This window comes from Amaranthus tricolor, chromosome 13, assembly GCF_026212465.1.
Source record: "Amaranthus tricolor cultivar Red isolate AtriRed21 chromosome 13, ASM2621246v1, whole genome shotgun sequence".
Classification (NCBI taxonomy): Eukaryota; Viridiplantae; Streptophyta; class Magnoliopsida; order Caryophyllales; family Amaranthaceae; genus Amaranthus; species Amaranthus tricolor.
Genome location: NC_080059.1, coordinates 16402682 through 16422072, shown reverse-complemented (window position 1 = coordinate 16422072; position 19391 = coordinate 16402682). Strand labels below are relative to the sequence as shown.

The following is a 19391-nucleotide window of genomic DNA, read 5'->3' as shown; positions in this document are numbered from 1 at the left end:
GGGTGTTTTCAAAAGTTCGACCTATTCTGAGAGTGTTACAAGTAAATATCGAGATGAGTAATTACACCTTTGTAGCGTGAATCTACTAGCAAAATATGAGAACAAGACTAGAATTGCAAATGAAGTTCCTCTTGTAAAGTCCACCAACAATGTCTCGTAACACCCCGTATACTAGTATGTCGTTTAAAAACCTTTCTTAAACAAATTTTGTGTGTATATAACTATTATATTTTCATCTCTATTTTATTCTCAATATTACTTATAATTCTTATAGAACCATACGAATGCTCAAGTAACTCCAGAAAGGCTATGAATTCCCACTTATAAAGAATGTGCAAATCACCAAATAGAAAGATGATCGGTTACTCTTAGAAATCCAATTCATGATTTAGCTTAATGGGTCATTGAAGAAACTCATTAAAAGCATTAATATTGAATTTGATAGAAAACCATTCAATTTTTCTTTGATAATAATTTTAACGGTTACGAGAGATTATAAAACCCTGTTAAAACCTCCATAATAAATTAGAGGTTTGATAATTTAATTACCACTTAATTTAACTATTATATTTAGAGGAGGATTATGACTAATATTTAGTCCAACTAGATTAGTCACATGAACGTAGATTAATATAGGTCCAAACACACAAAAAGGTCTTACACATTGATACAGTGTGACCCAATAGGGTTAGTGATATTAAGCTCTGACAATTATCAAATAATAGTCCTATGACGTTTATTGGTCTCTAGTAAAACATAAACGTTACTCAATGTAAACTAAATTAACGTCTCCTTGTATACTCAATTACGTTAAACGACTTACAAAATATTCACTTGATTATTGAACATTTCTAACAATCTTAGAGAAAGCTTTATTAATCACAAAGTTAATGATCATCATGATTATCATTAGGTGATTAGCAAGTTGATAGAAGAGAATAAAATTTTTCTTACAAGTTTTGAGTAGTAATAAATGAATAGAACAACTCAATAATATAGAGATAATGAATTTTATTTGTAACTAAAAATGAAAAAAACAAAAATAAAGAGATCGAGAGTTTAACATCAACCATAAGGTTGATAATAGCAAAATTAACAATAAAGGCTAGAATGTTTTTTGGGAGAAAAAAGGAGAGAGAAGAAAGGTTATAAAAATAGTTACTAATTGATGTAGAAGTGAGAAAGTAATAATCAAATTAATGCAGAAATCATGAAAGTAATTAAAATAGTAATCCTTCCCATTGAGTTTATTTGTCCCATTTACATTTTTTATAATTGTGATAATATTTTAATTCTTATTATCTTTAATTGTGCATGATTAAAAATTACGAAAAGTTAATATTATTAACCCTTACATTGAAAAAATGAAATAAGATCCCACTTAAATATATTTTAACTTATAGAATAAAAAATAAAAATAAAAATTATAAATAAATAAATAAATATTAATAATAAAATAAATATAAGAAGTAGGAAGAATAGGAGCGAGTATGATTAATCCTTTAGCAAATCATGTAAGCATCTCACAAAGAGACGATCCCATTATGCGTCGTTCCTGAGGGTAGTTTAGAGATGCAACCGTCTAGGGCCCAACTTATAAAAGGACCCAAATTGAGTTAATCCTTAGTATTAAAAATTGTATTTGCATAAATAACTTCTAATATGGATCCAACATATAACATTGAGTTTCTTTATTAAGCCCATGACCACTAAACTACATAGGAAAACAAACTAAAACTTTACTTATATAAGAGCTTTTTTTTCTATTTTTCGCCTAGGACAAAAAAATTGTGAGGAACAACACTGAATTCCCATATAATTTAGCTCATTTCTTTAAGTGATTACTTTAAAAAAAATAAGTAATCACTTTAAAACTATAAAAAATAATCACTTTAAAACTGTAAGTATACTCAAATTACTTTCTTGGTATATCTCAAATCCCTACCTAACATACGTCAAGCACCTACTTGATATACCCAATCTATCTAATTAGTATATCTTAAATAACTACTTGGTATACCCCAAACATCTATTTGACAACCCCAAACACCTAATTGGTATACCTAAATGCATGCTTTGTATATCTCAAAACCCTACTTTATATACCTCAAGCCCTTACTTAACAACCTAAAATACTTACAGGTTCACCTCAAATTTCTACTTATTATACCCCAAATACCTACTAAATATATCTCAATCCCTACTTATATACCTTGAATCCCCCCTTAACAAACCATAATGATGTTTAAAAGATCATAATTAACATTTTTTTATTCAATTAATTTTTGTGGGCCGTGTCTCCTAAGAGCTGTCTCTTTGGAGACTTACTGTTGATAAAAAAATCTAGATAATATTTTCAAATAAATACGTATATTATTTATTTATTAAACAAAATATTATTTTATAACATAATTGAATATATTATCAATTAATACACATTACATATAGATAATAAAAATTTTATGATACACATAAGCTATAAATTCGTACAATACACAAGTATATATCTAATACTCCCGTTTCTTAATAATGTTCACATAAGGAATGTTCACAGTAATTAAAAAAAATAGAATCTTTTAGATAGTAGATATATTATATTATTGAACAAAGTAATAAATTTGGTGGTGGAAAAGTAGGGACTATAAATATTATAAAAAAATTAAAAGAAAGTTAGTGGAAAAAATATGAAGACTACAAGTACAACGAATAAAAAATATTTTTATAAATTTAATGCGAAACTTGTAGGGACCATAAGGAATATTAAAATTTTAAAACGAAGTTAGTAGAAGATGTGTAAGTACCATAACATTATTCAAAATATTAAAATGAGAATTAGGAAGGTTATTTTTATCTAAAATTCGTGATATAGATGAGTAGATTCCTTACGAGAACAACTAATAAAACATCTCAAAATGAAAAGTGAGAACTTATTTAAGAAACGGAGGAAGCATTGGCGGGTAGGGGCTTTTCCCCTTCGAGATTTTCATCAATTTTTTTAATATACAACGGTCATTTTATATTTTTTATAATTTTAGCCCAACAAATAAAAGCAACACAATTAGAGGAAGAGAATAATTGAACAAAATAAAAAAAAAATCTTACAAGTAATACTGGATTATCAAATTAGGAATGAAATTATCATTTAACAATTGGGAAAATCAAAAAAAGAAGAAAGCAATTTGGAGAAATCAATAAAATAAAAAATTAAGCTTACTATCCACAATTTAAGGATAAAGGTTTGTTTTATATTTTTAATTGAATTTTCTTATCTTTATTTAATAATTAGTTTGAATAAGTGAATACTTGAACCACAGAAAACCTATACAATAAAACAATCAATTATGGAGATAGTAAAAGCAAAACTTCGTAACCAAATGGGTGACGATTTTTCTTGCTTATAGTTTAGTAACATTCATTTAAAGACAAATAGCAAAGACACATAGTGTCAATGAGATTATAGATAATTTTAAAGTGCTAAAGAGTATCAAGCTTTACTTTAATTTAAAATTTACGTTATAATTTTTGGATATATTGATTGGCTATATATTAATGTCATTTAATTTTTTTTTTTGTTAACTCCGCCCCCTAAAAATTTATTCAAGTTTCACCGCTGGGAGGAAGTATATAATATTTCTTTAAACTTTAACCAGTATATAATATTTCCTTAAACTAAACCAGTTTTAATTAAGTTGATTGGTTGGCATAAATTTAATTACTCCACTTATTTTATTTGTCAATGTCTTGTTGTAGCACAATTTGAGGAACAAATGGAGTAATTAATGTAAGGGAAATTTCACATGGTAGCATTTGGTTTTCATGAAACGCCAGTAATAGCACTTTTATAGGATTTTTTCACGTGGTAGCTTCCAGTTTATGCACTATCTAACTGTCGTAATATTTTCCGTTAAATTCTTGTTAAATTCTGTTTAATTTATCATTTTGTAAGATTTGTCCACATGGTAGCATCCAATTTTTGCTCTCAAATGTTTAATTCACCATTTTAACGTTTAATTTACCGATTAATTTATCAACGCCCTTAAATGTTGTAACAATTAAGTAGATATTTATTAGTGCTTGGAATGCACCTTTTGAACTTGTGAAATGCACCTTTTGAGTTTGTTAAATGCTTTTTTTAATTATTTATTAGTGTTTGTAATGCACCTTTTGAACTTTATAATGCCATTAATTTGAATAAAAATAAAATTTTTACAACATTTAAGGGCGTTGATATATTAATCGATGAATTAAATGTTAAAATGGTGAATTAAAAATTTGAGAGCAAAAATTGGATGCTATCATGTGGAAAAATTTTACAAAATGATGAATTAAATAGAAATTAACAAGAATTAATGGAAAATGCTATGGCAATTAGATATTGTATAAACTGAATGTTACCATGAAAAATTTTACAAAAATGCTACCACTGGAGTTTCATGAAAACTGGATTTTATCATGTGGAATTTCTCTTAATGTAATAATATAGAACCGTGAAAGTAATATTCAATTAATGCACAAATCATGAAAAAAAATGAAAATAATAATCCATTCTATTCAGTTTATAGTGATCCATTTATTTTTTTTATACTTAACGAGATAATATTTTAATTATTAATATATTTAATTACGTATAATTTAAAATAATAACAAGTTGATATTAATAATATTTGCATTGAAACAAATGAAACAAAAATCCATTTGAATATATTTTAACTTATAGAATAAAAAAATAAAATAAAAATTAAGAATAATAAGTAAATAATAATAATAATAATAAAATGAATGCAATAGGAAGAATAGCAGCAAGTATGATTTATTTTTTTTGCAAATCTTATATAAGAGCATCACACAAACAAACAAGCTCATATTACTAGCTTATTTCCTAAATGATTACTTAAAATTATAAATAACCAATTTAAAACTATAAAAAATAATCATTTAACACTGTAATTATATATTAAATCAAACCAACAAAAATAATTTTACCCACAAGATGGTCATATTTGAGAATTTGCATTTACCTGTTACTAGCGTATCTCTGTTCATATCCACATGGCCTTCCCAGCCTGTACTTGTTAAGTCTCCACTACTACTCTTAAGTCTTAACCCACTCGTGCGCGCCTACACTATACACTAAATTATTCATTTATTTATGTATTAATTAAATACTGGATCTCTTCTTAACCAATAACGACCCTTTATAAACCCGCTCAATCTGCCTCTCCTTCGTCATTCTCATTTCCATTTCTATTTATTTTTTCTTCTCAATTTTTTTCTACAAATAAAATCTTCTATTTTTCTAACAAACAAAACCATACCCTTTTTGTATAACATGGGAAGATACCGTCGAACCGTTTCGTTTCCTAATCAGCCGACCCCAAACACCCGGCCAAGTGGGCCCTCTCCCAAGTCTTACCATGTGCGATCTGCCTCATTACCATGTGGCCGACCGCACCCATTGATCCCGCAGCTCCGTGAAGAGGTTACGGAGCTTTGGGTTTGGGAGCGGGCTCAGACCGGGCCTGGATCACGATTTGTTGTTGATGGGTTGAGTCGTTTGAAGGGTGTTTTAGATTCACTTGACGATGTCCTCCAGCTGCCTTTGACTCAAGATTCTCTTTCCTCCAAAACCAACCTCGTTGAGAAACTTCTTGAAGAATTTCTCCGGTTCGTGGACGCCTATGGAATCTTTCAGGCTTCCCTGTTGGGTCTTAAAGAGGAGGTTTCCGCGGCCCAAGTTGCGGTCCGTAGGAAGGATGACTCAAACTTGTCTCTTTTTATCAAGTCCCAAAAGAAGATTGCTGGTGACGTAGGCAAGCTTATATCCTCCGTCACATCATCCACCCTCGAACCGCCGTCGGCGTCAACTACGACCATCGTGTCCGATTACGACGACGAGCTTGGACATGTAATTAGAGACGTCCACAAAGCTATAGCCTCGGTTTCCGAGGCGGTGTTTGATTCCGTGTCGGGCTCTTTTGGGCCTTGCCGAAAGCCCATTTGGGCCAGTTTTGGGATTGGAAGGAAAATAATTAAAAAGGAAGAACAAGGGATGATCGAAGAGTTCCAAAGCATGATAAAAGAAGTGGAAAACTTGTTAGAGTTGATAAAGAATTGTAAGGATGAGAAAAAGAAAAGGAATAATAAAAACAATGATGAAGAACTAACGAGAATGAGAGTTTTAAAGGGAATGCAAGAGTTGGAAGATTGTATTGGAAACATGGAAAAAGGAAGTGAAAGAGTGTTTAGGAGTTTAATAAGCACAAGAGTTTCTCTCCTAAACATCCTAACTCATGCATAGATTTTTTTTTTTATAATTTTTTTTAAAGATTTGATTCTAATAACTAATTTCTTTTGTTTTGCTTTTTTGAGTGTAAAAAAGGAAAAAAAAAAAAAAAGGAATGAAAGAATTGCAAAAGAAATGAGGAAGAGATCATACCATCTACTTTTTGAAGTTTACTTTTTTATTTATTTATTTTTTATTTTCTTATAATTTGTAAAGCCATTCTTTATATATATATATATATATATATATATATATATATATATATATATATATATATATACATATATATATATATATACATATACATATATATATACATATATATATACATATACATATATATATATATATATATATATATATATATATATATATATATATATATATATATATATATATATATATATATATATATATATATATATATCTAAGTATTATACATATATTTATCTTAATATTATTTTCATTTTTTTTTGGTAAGTGATAGAATATATCTAGTTTATTTAAGGTATTTCAGCACTAATTTATTATTTTTGTTTATTTGGTGTTTGAACTGGATTTTTGAAACTTATTTGTCTTTAAAAGTAAATAAATTCAACATATTCCATAAATTGAAACTTATAAGAGTTGTAATCACAAATTACCAAAAGTTTTCAAAATTGTTTCATAAAAATTGAAATCTTGAAATGATATAATTTACTAGAATGTATAAAAAGTTAATTGATTGTAGATCCTTATATGTTTTTCAAATCAAACGAATAAGAAATATAGTAAATTAAAATTAATATTTCTATGTTATTAATGCTTGATCTGGATCTAATACTTATACGGCCCGTTGGTTTAGTTATATTAAATAGTGAAAAATAGAAATGATTTATTGTGTAAAATTTCATCAAAAGTTCTATATATATTATTTCTGGGATGATGAAACTTTGATTAAAAAAAAAATTTTTGTTCACAAATTTTCATTACAACCTAATACCATCTCTCCCAATGGTTATACATTGAAATGAATTTTATGAAGAAAATGAGATGATTTAAATTGGACAAACATGGCCATCAAGATAGGTAACGGAATTTTCAACCAAAATTACACTAGTTTTCATTTGGACTATCACTTTTTATTACCATCTACCAAACGTGTAAAAGTGTTAAAATGTCGAATGTAAATATAAGTGTGTTCAAAAAGAAATACATCTTTGCAAAATATAGACTACTATTTTCCTAACATATTTTTAGTATGCATAATGAGAAGTAAAATACATTCAAATGAGATTAAGTTCAACTTATATTAATACAATCATCCATGTTCAATTGTTCATAATGTCAACTAGGATATGTATATGAGTAAAATTTATACATTTGCATAATAAATTTATATTTTTGTAAAATTTACTTGCATTTGTTATTTTAAGATGGAAATCAAATGAATTAAATTAAAAAAAATTACCTAATAGTAAAATTGACATTGTATGTCATATCAAATTTAACTTGTTCAAAAGTAAATTAATGAACTTTATGCTTTGTAGCCAAGTGTAATAAATTAAATTATACAAACGAATTGACATAATTATAAAAATGTTTAAATCATAATGGTAAAAGACAAGTAATAAATAAAACGAGTAGAGCCAATAATGTGTTTGTCTGGAATGGTCAATAAATTAGGCAGGCAGTTTGCAAGTTTTCATAATAATTAAAAGATATTGTTGTCTCCTAGTGATCCTTATAGCCTGTACAATAACCCTTATTCAGTGGAAGCCCTCCAATAATTACATTCATCATTTAATTGTCATATATTCCAGCATACATCATGCATTATACACTTACTATTATTTTTCTTATTCCAACATGCATCATCCATGTTTTATAATTAATTAGTCCTACTCTTTAGTCCTCAAAATCCCCTCAATTTTAATTATATGTATCATTTTTTGTTTGGGTATTATCATTAATCACTAGAATTTCTATGATATTCATAATTTTAAGTTTAGACATAATCAAATAGATTTTTTTTTATTTTTTTTTATTTATATCAAAAATAGGTTAAAATTAACTTTTTATAATTTTTAATCTTATACATTAAGAGATGTTTGAATTAAGGGAGTATAAAATATTATAAGTACACATTACAACATATTTAACTTGTTGCGACATTGAATTTAGTGGCATTAAAAAAATGCCACTGATTTATATTTTTAGTGTAGTAATTATTGGTTTTTATTATATGTTCCATTATAAAGTGATTTATTTAGCGACATTTTATTTGGTCTTTAATGGCATATGTAATTGTTACTATACTCTATAGTGACATTTGTGAGAAATGTCACTAGATGCTATGTCCCAAAAAGCTTTAGTGTGAATTTTTATTATGCTGCTAAAAGGTATAATAATAAATCTCACTAAATCCTCAATATATACTCGTAGAAATTCGAAGTATAGCGATATTTAAATTAAGTATCGCTAAATATATCTCACGAAAAAACAAATTATGTTGTAGTGACATAAAATGATTTTTGAAAACAGAAAGAAAGAATGATCCATATGATTATATTTTTACTTTTTAAAAATATCATCATACACTTGGAATAATATTGCTGATGCCCCTTATTTAGAGGGGTAAAATATTTAAAATTTTTTGGTTTAATTTAAAATTATGAAGATAACATATTAAATTGTGTACAATTCTAATCCGTGTGAAAAGTTGCATATAATATTTGCGAGTAAAAAAAAATGATGAAGCTAGCTAGTACTGCATATAGGAAGACTGTTAATAGTTTTGGCTTGTTGTCCAACCTGATATGCTAAGAGGATGAAGGGTCATGTGATTGATGGTTTCAAGTTTAATAAAATTGCCACTAGATTATACTGATTGAACATCTCTAAGTTGATTCACTCGGATTGTTTGTTAACTAATGAGCCATTTATTGTTGCAAGTTATTAAGCCGTGACAATTCGTCACATAATTTCCACCGTGGCCCACTCGTGTGGACATGGAAGACCCGTGGGCTTGAGCCTACAAATCCACGAGTCAAGAGCGTTGACTTGCACATACACTTGGTGAGGTTCATTATTTCCCAAAACCATATGGTGGTAGGAAGATTAGCTCACCCACTATATGTGTAAGTCAACAACCCACTATTTTATCGACGTGGGATCTTGTCTCACATGTGAAGTATTTCCAACACAAGTCAAGCAAAACAAATTTTAATGTAAATGATCAATCTAAAAAAGATTGAAATTTTGTAATAGAAAATAGGAATGTGATGACTATTAATTAATGCCTAATTTAGTAATTGCATGTGTTTTGATCACTAAGTCTTCATTATTAGTTTCTCTTCATGGACAGATTTCATCTTCTGATCTAAAAATCTCTTTTTCTTTGATTTGGCATCACAACCGATTTCATATATGATAATGTATTGAGGTGATAAAGAGTGATTAGTCGTTTTTCTTTGTTTTTGCATGTCAACGAATTTGATATATGATATATTGAGGGGATAAAAAGTGATTAGTTGTTCAATTTTGTTACTTGTTTTACTTTGCACCAATTTGTATCCAACATAATTGTTTAAAATTGACATGTCTTCTCTTTTGAGCATGTGTTGTTGTGCTTTTGGCTTTAATCAATTTCAATGATAATTAATAGTTTTGGTTTATTTTTTGATTTAATTTTTATTTAATAAATAGATATTAAAAGAGAATAAGCCTTCAAAAATGGGGATAATATAGGGGATAATAGTTGCTAAGTATGCTTAGTGTTTACCACCGGGAAAAAGAATTATTATCCATTTTAATGAGTATGATCAACCAATGAGAAACTGAGGGCTAATACTTGTTCATTATCTTTTCGATTTGTCAAAATATGAATCATTTTTTCCAATTGAAGCTCAAACTTCAAGACATATTGATAATTATTGCAACTTACAAGGAAAGGATCATTAAAAATTTGCATATATACGTTTAAACATGTTCTTAATGCTTGAAATATAATGGTTTTTTTTTGAGTGTTTTCACTAAATGATTAAATACGATATGCACTACAAGAAAATACACATTGGGCGACAAAATTACTTCTTTTGGGCAACAAAAATAATTGTGGCAGATGCTTTAACATGGGCGACAAAATTATCACTTATATCCAAAGACGATTTATGTGCTTCAAAATATTATTATTTGACGTCAAAAGGTAGCTTTTGTGCTACAAATTGTATCTCTCGTTTTCCAAAGACGATTCGTTGGCTACCAAATTATTACTTGATGTCCAAAAGGCAGCTTTTGTGCTACAGATAATTATCAGTCTCGTCCAAAGGCAGTCGTAGTCGGAAAATTGGTCGGAGAGCTTTTAAAAATCTTTTTCTTGTCATTTTGGGTTGAATTATAAAATAGTGCTTACCGACTAATTTCCGACTAACTTAGTAGTCGGAATTTCTGACTAAGTTTCCGACTAACCTTAATTAGTCGGAAATTCTGATATTTTTCCTACTAAAATGAATTTCCGACCATTTTGAGTCGACTACCACAAAACAGTCGGAATTTAGTCGGTATAGAGCTATACCGACTAATTTTCGACTGTTTTGGGTAGTCGGTAAGTTGTCTTTTTTTGAAGTGTTGTCATCCAAAGACAGATTTGGGCTATGGAAAGTATTACTTGTCGTCTAAAGGCAGTTTGTGGGCTACCAAATTTTTACTAGACGTCCAAAAACAGCTAATAGGGTACAAAGTAATTATTTTGTTGCCCATAAGTTGACATTTGGCCTAATAAGTAATATTTTTTTTCTCATAACTTAATATTTAGGCGATAGTATTTTTTTGTTGCCCGTAACTTAACATTCGGACTACCAAAATTTTAATAATGTTGCGCATATAAGTTATAGCTTTGTGAGCGTCAAAAATTTTTGATGTATAAAATTTTTATCACGTGGATGGTTTGGATTTGGATCAGGTTTAACCAGGTTTAACTAGACTTAAATTTAGATCCTATTTTTTTTATTGGACTCAAATTCAAACACATAAATAGGGTAAGGAAATTTATACCTAGACCTAGACCCTTATGGTCTGGCGGCTCTAGGGTCTAGATTTGGGTCCAAATAATATTTTATTTTTTTAAAAAACTTAAAAATACATTTTACTGTTTTCGTCAATTCGTTTAACTTTATTTTAAACTAATAAGAATCTTTTAATACTTTATGATGTTTTCCAACATTTAAGTTCTTAACACGAAATATTCATTAAGTATGGATACAACAACCACATTTCAAATTACATACACCGACAATGTTCCAAATCACACATAATAGCTACTATATAATTTGTTTTAGACAAAGTAGATGCAAAAGGGTCTATGGGTCGGATTTGAGTCTCATAAGAATGGACCAAAACTCGAATCTGGACCCTTAGGTCATGGATCTAAATCCGACCCTTAAATTAGGGTTGGGTCAGGTCTAGACCTTTAGGTTTCATGACCCATACAGTAGGCTTGATGAAAAACTAACCCGACTTGCTTTAGACTACTTCACTACCTTATATACCCTTCCTGCATCGTCAAATGTCTCAACTTTTGAGAATATTTTTGTATTTGGAGTACTTTGGAAAAATTTATTATATAATTTTTTATTGATGTTATGATTTAACTTTAGATCTTATATTGTGATCATATTTCTTGTTTGGATTTTTAAGATTATTTTTAATTTGTAATATATGTTATGTCCGCTTAACTGCGGCTTTAGCCCGCTAATAAAAAGAGCAGATAGCGGCAAAAAAATTAGGTCCATAATGGCGTGCAAACTTTTGAGTATTTGAGCGTTGGCTATCCGCTTGAACCCGCCTATCATCACCTCTATTAAAACAAGGAAAAATTAATCGAAAATAATCTAACGTTCCACTTATTCGCTATAATAATCCCACTTATTGATTTTTTTTTTCTAATAATCTAATCTTTAATATATATTTGTAGGAGGGGAGAAGCAGGGGTTGTAGTGTTCAGAGAGTGAGTTTGTGGTGGTTTAGATCATTAGGTATGCTGAGCGTAAAAACTTAGTAAAGATTGAATTATTAAATATAATAACCCAAACGTAAATTATTGGTAGCGGATTGGTGAACATATTGTTTTGGACGATTCGTTTTCCATATTTAATTCATCTAAGTATACTTTCCTTAATTCTTTAAATCCACTACGACCTGCTAAAATAACATGCATGTTTTGCGGTAAGGTGGTGTACAAAGTTCCAGCAAACACTAGAGCTAAGCTAATATAAGATTATCAGAAAAGAAGCGAACATAATTAAGCTAGCTTTTTATTAATATTTAATCTCTAATTACTCAATGTTTGTAGTTTAGTAGTAAATTGTCTTTTAGCTTTAGATGCATCGTTAGTTTAATTAATTTGCAAATTATTTGGAGTAATTAAACGACGGTGGAAGGCCAAAAACATGCTTACTGGCCACAACACAACATATATACTGAAACTTTGTCTCTAATTTTAGAGAACACAAGACACTCTAAATTGTGTTTGCATGTATAATCTCGTGCCCCAAACACATGTAACATGTGATATATCTATTATTTTATTTTTTTAAATCTCATAATTGTTAATGACTTTTTTTTATGATGTTTAGATTTACAAACATAATATTTATATTCCTATGATTATGTGTTAAAAAAATTTTAATTAGAAATGTTAAATATTTTTTTTCTAACGTATGGTTTATCTCCTACAGACTACATGGAGGGGACTATTTAGCTCCCCTTTTAAACATGTTATGTGTATCTATTGTGTTTGAATGTTTATATATAATTTTAGTATTTCTCATAATTTAATCGACTTTGTATTACATTGTAGAACATTTTTAACTAATGTATCGGATATTTGCCCCCTCCCAACGCGAGTCTATTATATTTTCTATCCAAAAATATTACATTTTTAACTAATGTATTTAATATTTTTTCCCTCCTAATGCGTGTCGTTTGTATTTTAACCCTGACTCTATTAATTTATAATTTTTGAAATAAGGGTTGATTAATCATTATCATCATATTACACTAAACATATCACATTCATATAATTAGCTTTTATTCAGGTCTAGGTAAGTTTGGAGGACAACATCCCATACACTTATCAAAAATAGTTGCGATTAAAGAGAGCCCCTCCAATTAAAAAAGAAAAATAAAAACTAAGAACACACCAAAAATAAGACAAAAGCAAGACAAAGTAGTATAAATAAACTCTAGTTTTGTGTATGAGCCTTTATATATATATACAAAGTATGATTTTAGAATTTTTTAATAACTTAATCGACTTTGTCTTAGATTATAGAAATGTTTTTTTCAATTCTACTGTTTTATTTTTTGATTTCACTGTAACCTATAGGGAATAGGGATGAATGGTGAACTTCGTATAAGTGATAAGAATTGATTTTCTATTACAAAGATAAAATAAAAAGTTTTCAACCACTAAATAGATTCAATTACATTGATCGACATATAATTTAGTCACAACTTAATATCATATCAAGTAAAAAATTTGAAGGTCCCTATTACAATTGGTAAATATATGTTTATTTCAAGGAAAAAAACAATTAAAGGTACCTATTACAATTGGTAATATATTTATATTTCACATGCTTTCTATATCACAAGCTTATGATGCTTTCTAAAAAAGGAATGCAAAAAGTCTTGTATAAATTAGTCCATATTATTTATTGTGCAATATCGTTCACTGTACACCTAATGCTTTCCTTTACTCCATTAACTTACACTTCTCTCTCTCAAGTCTACTACCCTACTAACATATTAAGATTAAAGTAATGTGCACTAAGTTCACTCTAAAAATTATTTTTTTAAGAAAAAATTAATGTGAATAATACAAATCTTTACTGATTTTTCTATAATAATACTAACTTTTGATTAAGTATAAATAATACCAACTTAGGGGTGTATTCTCCTAGAATAATACTCACTTTGGTTTAACCATTAATTTACCTTTGTTTTTTTTTTTTGTCAATTAGCCTATTGTAAAAAAATGTTAGTATTATTCTAGACAAACTCCCCCTATCATCATCATCATCCTCATCATCATCGTCATCATCTTACCTAGTGTATTCCACTCTTAGGAAAAAAACTATGATCAGGGTCTAGGGAGGGAATGAAGGCGGAAACTCATACCCTTAAAAAAGAGTGATGCCAAGGAGTCCTTCTACTCGAGACATATCCACAGATTAATCATGAGAAAAACCTTAGTAGTCAAAAACATTCAAAAAAATACATTTAAATAAATAAAAATAACTAGATAAAAAAGAATAAAAGAATGATATGTCAAAAGGAAAAAACAAAAAACAAAAACACCAACTGGTAAGCGAAAGAGTATCAGTAGTCTAAGACATGGATAATGCACCTCCAACTATCCCTATCCCTGGTGAGCTCCTGAGAGATGTGTAGGTCATGCAAGTCATTTTTTATTTGTTCTTCCCCCGTTCTCCTAGGTCCTCCTTGACTTCTCTTACCCTCCACTATGGAGCATTAAACTTCTCTCTCTGCACGTGCCCAAAGCACCTCAATCTATTTTAATACATCTTTGCAGAAATAAGGGCAACCCTTAGTTTTTGTCTAAACTCCTAGTTCCTGATTCTATCCATCATTGTGTTATAGCACATCCATCTCAACATACGCATTTTTATAACTTCCATCTTAAATTCAAAGGTAGTTTTACGGGCCAACATTTTGCCTATACAGCAAAACATGCCCGATTGCAACTCGATTAAATTTACCTTTAAACCTCCTTGGAATCTTCCTATCACATAGTACCCTTGTGGCTGCTCGTCACTATAGCCAACCCGCTCGTATTCGATGAGTAATATCTCTATCAATCTCTCCATTTGTATGAATAATCAATCCTAAATACTTAAACTTGGTCATACTTGCAACAACTTGTTCACCAATGGTTACCTCTGGCTCCCTTTTCGGTGATGTCCTACTAAAGTCGAATCATAAATATTTAGTCTTTGGACGACTTAGGCGCAACCCTCTACCTTCTAAAACTGCCCTTCACTCTTCCGATTTATTATTAACTTCCTCCTTAATTTCAGCTAACAACACGATATCATCAGCAAATAACATGCACCACGGTACAATCTCCCACATCGATTTAGAAATCTCTTCCATAATGACCATAAAAATAAAAGGGCTTAGCTTTTATCCCTGATGTAGGCATACTTTAACTAGGAACGACTCTGTTATCCCTACTGGTGTTTAAATGTTAGTTACTATGTCATACATATTCCATATAGCCTCAATGAACCTTTATGAAATACATCTAGCCTTAAGGCTATCCCAAATGATGCCTCGTGATATGCTATCATACACTTTCTCCAAGTCAATGAACACCATATGCAAATCCTTCTTTCGTTCCCTATATTTTTCCATCAATCTTCTCAAAACATGGATAACCTCAATAGTTGATGTTCCTGGCATAAATCCAAATTGGTTCTTTTTCATCACCGTCTCTTGTCTGATTCTCTTCTCTATCCCTCTTTCCCAAAATTTCATTGTGTAGCTTAGAAGTTTGATCCCTCTATAGTTTCTGTATACTTGCGTATCACCTTTGTTCTTATACAACGAGATAAGTGTGTTGTTCCTCCATTCTTCTGGCGTCTTATGTGTCCCCGGGATAACATTAAAGAGGTTTGTCAGCCAATGAATACCCTCTACTCCTAGTCCCCTCCACAACTCAATTATTATGTTATCAGGTTTAACTGCGTTTGTTCTCCCCATCTTTTTGAGAGCGTCTCTTAATCCTTTATAGTAATGTCACTGGTTGACCTATAGTCATGTGTTCTTTCGACTTCGAAAGTCTGTCTAACCTCCTCGTTTGCCCCCAGAATCATTGAGAGGTTGAGAGAAATACTAACACCATCTTATTTTGATGACCTCTTGTCCCAAAAGCAGTCGTCCTTCCTCACACTTTATATATTTCACTATTTCTATGTCTTGCTTCTTCCTGGACCTAGCTTTTGCTAGCTTAAAAATATTCTTCTCCCCCTCAATGGTATCAAGCTTTTGACAAAAGTCCTCATAGGCACGACTTTTTGCCTCTACAACGGCTTTCTTTGCCGCCTGCTTTACTTCTTTGTAGCTCTCTTTCTTATGTTTCCTATCCTCTTATTCCGCGCATGCCATCAGTTCCTTAAATCTTTTGTTTTTATCTTTTATCTTCTTGTGAACCTCCTCGTTCCACCATAATGACTCTTTATACACCTTTGGTTTTCCTGTTGACACCCCTAAAGTTTTGTCGCTTCTTGAATGGTTTCGGCCATAGTTACTCACATTTGATTTGCATTTTCAAATTGACTTGGGTAGCTCAAAGAATTTATCTTGCTTGACAAGGTTGTGTTCATCTCCCCTTTTATGCTACTCCACAAGATCCTTCACTTAAACTATATCTTCTTCTTGACAATTTTCTTTCTTATTTGAAACACCAATAACCTGTGTTGGTTGGCATCTCTATACCCAATACCAGTTTACAATCCAAGTACGAGGTCCGATACCCCTTGCGTACTAAATAGTATTCGTTTTGGTTTGCATACCCAGCACTCTTATATGTAATCAAACACTTATCTTTCTTTCTAAAATTTGAGTTTCCAATAACCAACTCATTAGCAAGTGTATACTCAAGCAAATTCTCTCCACTTTTTTCCTTACACTGAAACCAAAACCTCCATGAATCAAATTATATTTATCTACCACTTTCCCTATAGGTCCATTAAAGTTTCCTATAAGGAAAACCTTTTCATCTTTTGAGATCATCCTTATAGAGTCTCCTAAGTTATCCCAGAACTTGCGCTTCACCTGCTTATCGAGCCCAAGTTAAGGCCAATAAGCACTAATGATTGATATAACCTTTTCCCCACAACTATCCTGACTAACATAATTTTATCCTTGCACCTCCTCACTTCGACCAGTTAGTTTAGGATGTCGTTAGACACAAGGATACCAATTTTACTATGTTTGTCGTCTAAGCCTACATACGACAACCTTATATCCCTTTACACATCTTGTTTTCTGTCCCTTCCACCTAGTCTCCTTTACACAAGCCACATGAATCCTGTATTTAATTAGCTCTGTCGCCAACCTTAAAGACTTGGCTTCTAAGTGCCTATGTTCCATGTTTCTACTCTTAGTTCCAAATCTTGTTTACGCTGCTCCCACTGACTCCCCTATTCGGACCCGACCTCAAGTTACCATAATTACTCTCTAATTCTATATTCGATTACCAAGGAAGTGACCAAAGAAAAAAAATGACAACACCCTATAAAGGCTTTCACCACTAGCTCAAGCATAACCAAGCAAAAACCACACACTTTAAGCAAAAGGGCTAAAAAAATTAAGGGAAATTCCACTTGGTGATCCTGAGTTTTTGGCTTTTCAACAAATGTTTTTTTGAATCCGCATGGTGGCCTGGAGCTTCCAACTTTTCCATGTAATAGACCTATTGTTAAGTATTTTGTTAAATTAAGTATTTATTTTGACTGCATTTCGAAATATGTGGTCAATTAGGGTTATCACAACTTTTGTTCTTTGAAAAGTCCTTTTTTTGGGTAAAAATAGCGTAAAGTTAACAAAAAAATTCTCTTTTTGTTTACACATGGGAAAATTTAAACGTGAAGGTCACCCGTGGATTATAAAAGGGTTTTTCTAATAACTTGGAAAAGCCGAAAAATTCACGGTTATGACATGGAATTTCCCAAAAATTAACAATAAAAATAAAAATAATGAAAATAATAAAAAAAAAAATAAAAGTTTGTATTATTCATGGTTAATCAAAAATTGGTATTATTGTAGAAAATCTGGTAAATGGTTGTGTTGTTCACGGTAACTTTTCCTTTTCTTTAATCATGTTATAGTGCAAAAATTGGTTATGTACAACATTGTTTGAATTAATTATTTTATTAAACCCTAGCATTGAACGCATTGATCGCCAAACTATCATTTTATACCTAAATATGCTAAATATATAGTTTCTAAAAGCGAAGATATTCTTTCAAACATGCTATTAAATCATTATTGAATGTCACATAAAAGTGAATAATTCTAAATAAATAAAATTAAGGCTTTACATAAATACTACCTCCGTTTCTAGCTATTTATTTGCAACATTTTTTTTTCCATTATTAATCATTCAAGTGTACACTACTAAAAAACATGGAGTTTATAGGCGCTTGGTTTTAGACACTTGAATAACCGTCTAAAAAAAAGAAGACGCTTAAAATAGTTGAAATTTATCAAAGAAAAAGCATCCAAAAAATAAAAAGAAAAAAAATAAAGAGTGAAATTGGCTTTTAAAATTCTAAAAAAAATTGTATCAAACCGCGCGTATGAAAATTTGAGACAAACTAAAACCGCTGCTCGTCATCCTCACATCAGTCAAGAAGAAGGGAGAAGGAGAAACCCTATTCTTCAATTCTCCTCCGGCACGCACACAGCAATCTTCATCTTCCTCAGATCAGGTAAGTTCTTCTTCCTCCATAAGCACGCATGTCTTCTTCATTATCTCATTCTCTTCATTCGTTCTTCCTCATCCAGATTATCATTCTTTGCTTAGCCATAAGCACGCACGCCTGTCCTCACATCAGCAGTTCCAGAAGTTTTCGTTCTTCCTTAACCGACAGAAGTTTTCGTTCTTCCTCCGGCAGCCATACCACCCGGTACCAGTCTTCTTCGTGCTCTCAATTGCACTATCAGATTCTCTCAAGTGAACTAGTTTTCATGTCCTCTGTAATGTTGTTTTCTTTGAATAAATTATCCCTCAATTCTTTAAATTTCTTTGTTACATCCTCTCATTTTCTGTTTTTATATGTGATTTGGACTTTAATTTTAATTGTGATTAGTGATAGTGTTTGTGTGGAAGGGTTGAGATTGTCATTAAGAGATTGAATACAGGGGGTCCGTTTGACACACTTTTGATTTTGATTTTGATTAGTGAGAGTATTTGTGGTGGCATTGTTGATTAATTTATTTCTCGATGGTTTTGGGGAAATTCGATGAAGATCCCAAACCCTTATCTATTTCTTGGAATCATTGAAGAAATGTGCATTCTTTATCCTTTGTTTTTATTTTA

The 19391-nt window shown here is 30.3% G+C and overlaps 1 protein-coding gene across 1 annotated transcript; it reads left to right on the top strand.

Moving 5' to 3' along the window:
• The first annotated feature begins 5329 nt into the window (after nt 1–5329).
• Nucleotides 5330–6298, top strand: LOC130798866 (uncharacterized). The gene has a single exon (XM_057661963.1). The coding sequence runs from the start codon at nt 5330–5332 to the stop codon at nt 6296–6298; it is 969 nt and encodes a 322-aa protein (XP_057517946.1).
• The last annotated feature ends 13093 nt before the right edge of the window (nt 6299–19391 follow it).

Coding starts and splice junctions, on each gene's coding strand:
- LOC130798866 (XM_057661963.1), top strand. CDS start 5,330: ATGGGAAGATACCGTCGAACCGTTTCGTTTCCTAATCAGCCGACCCCA.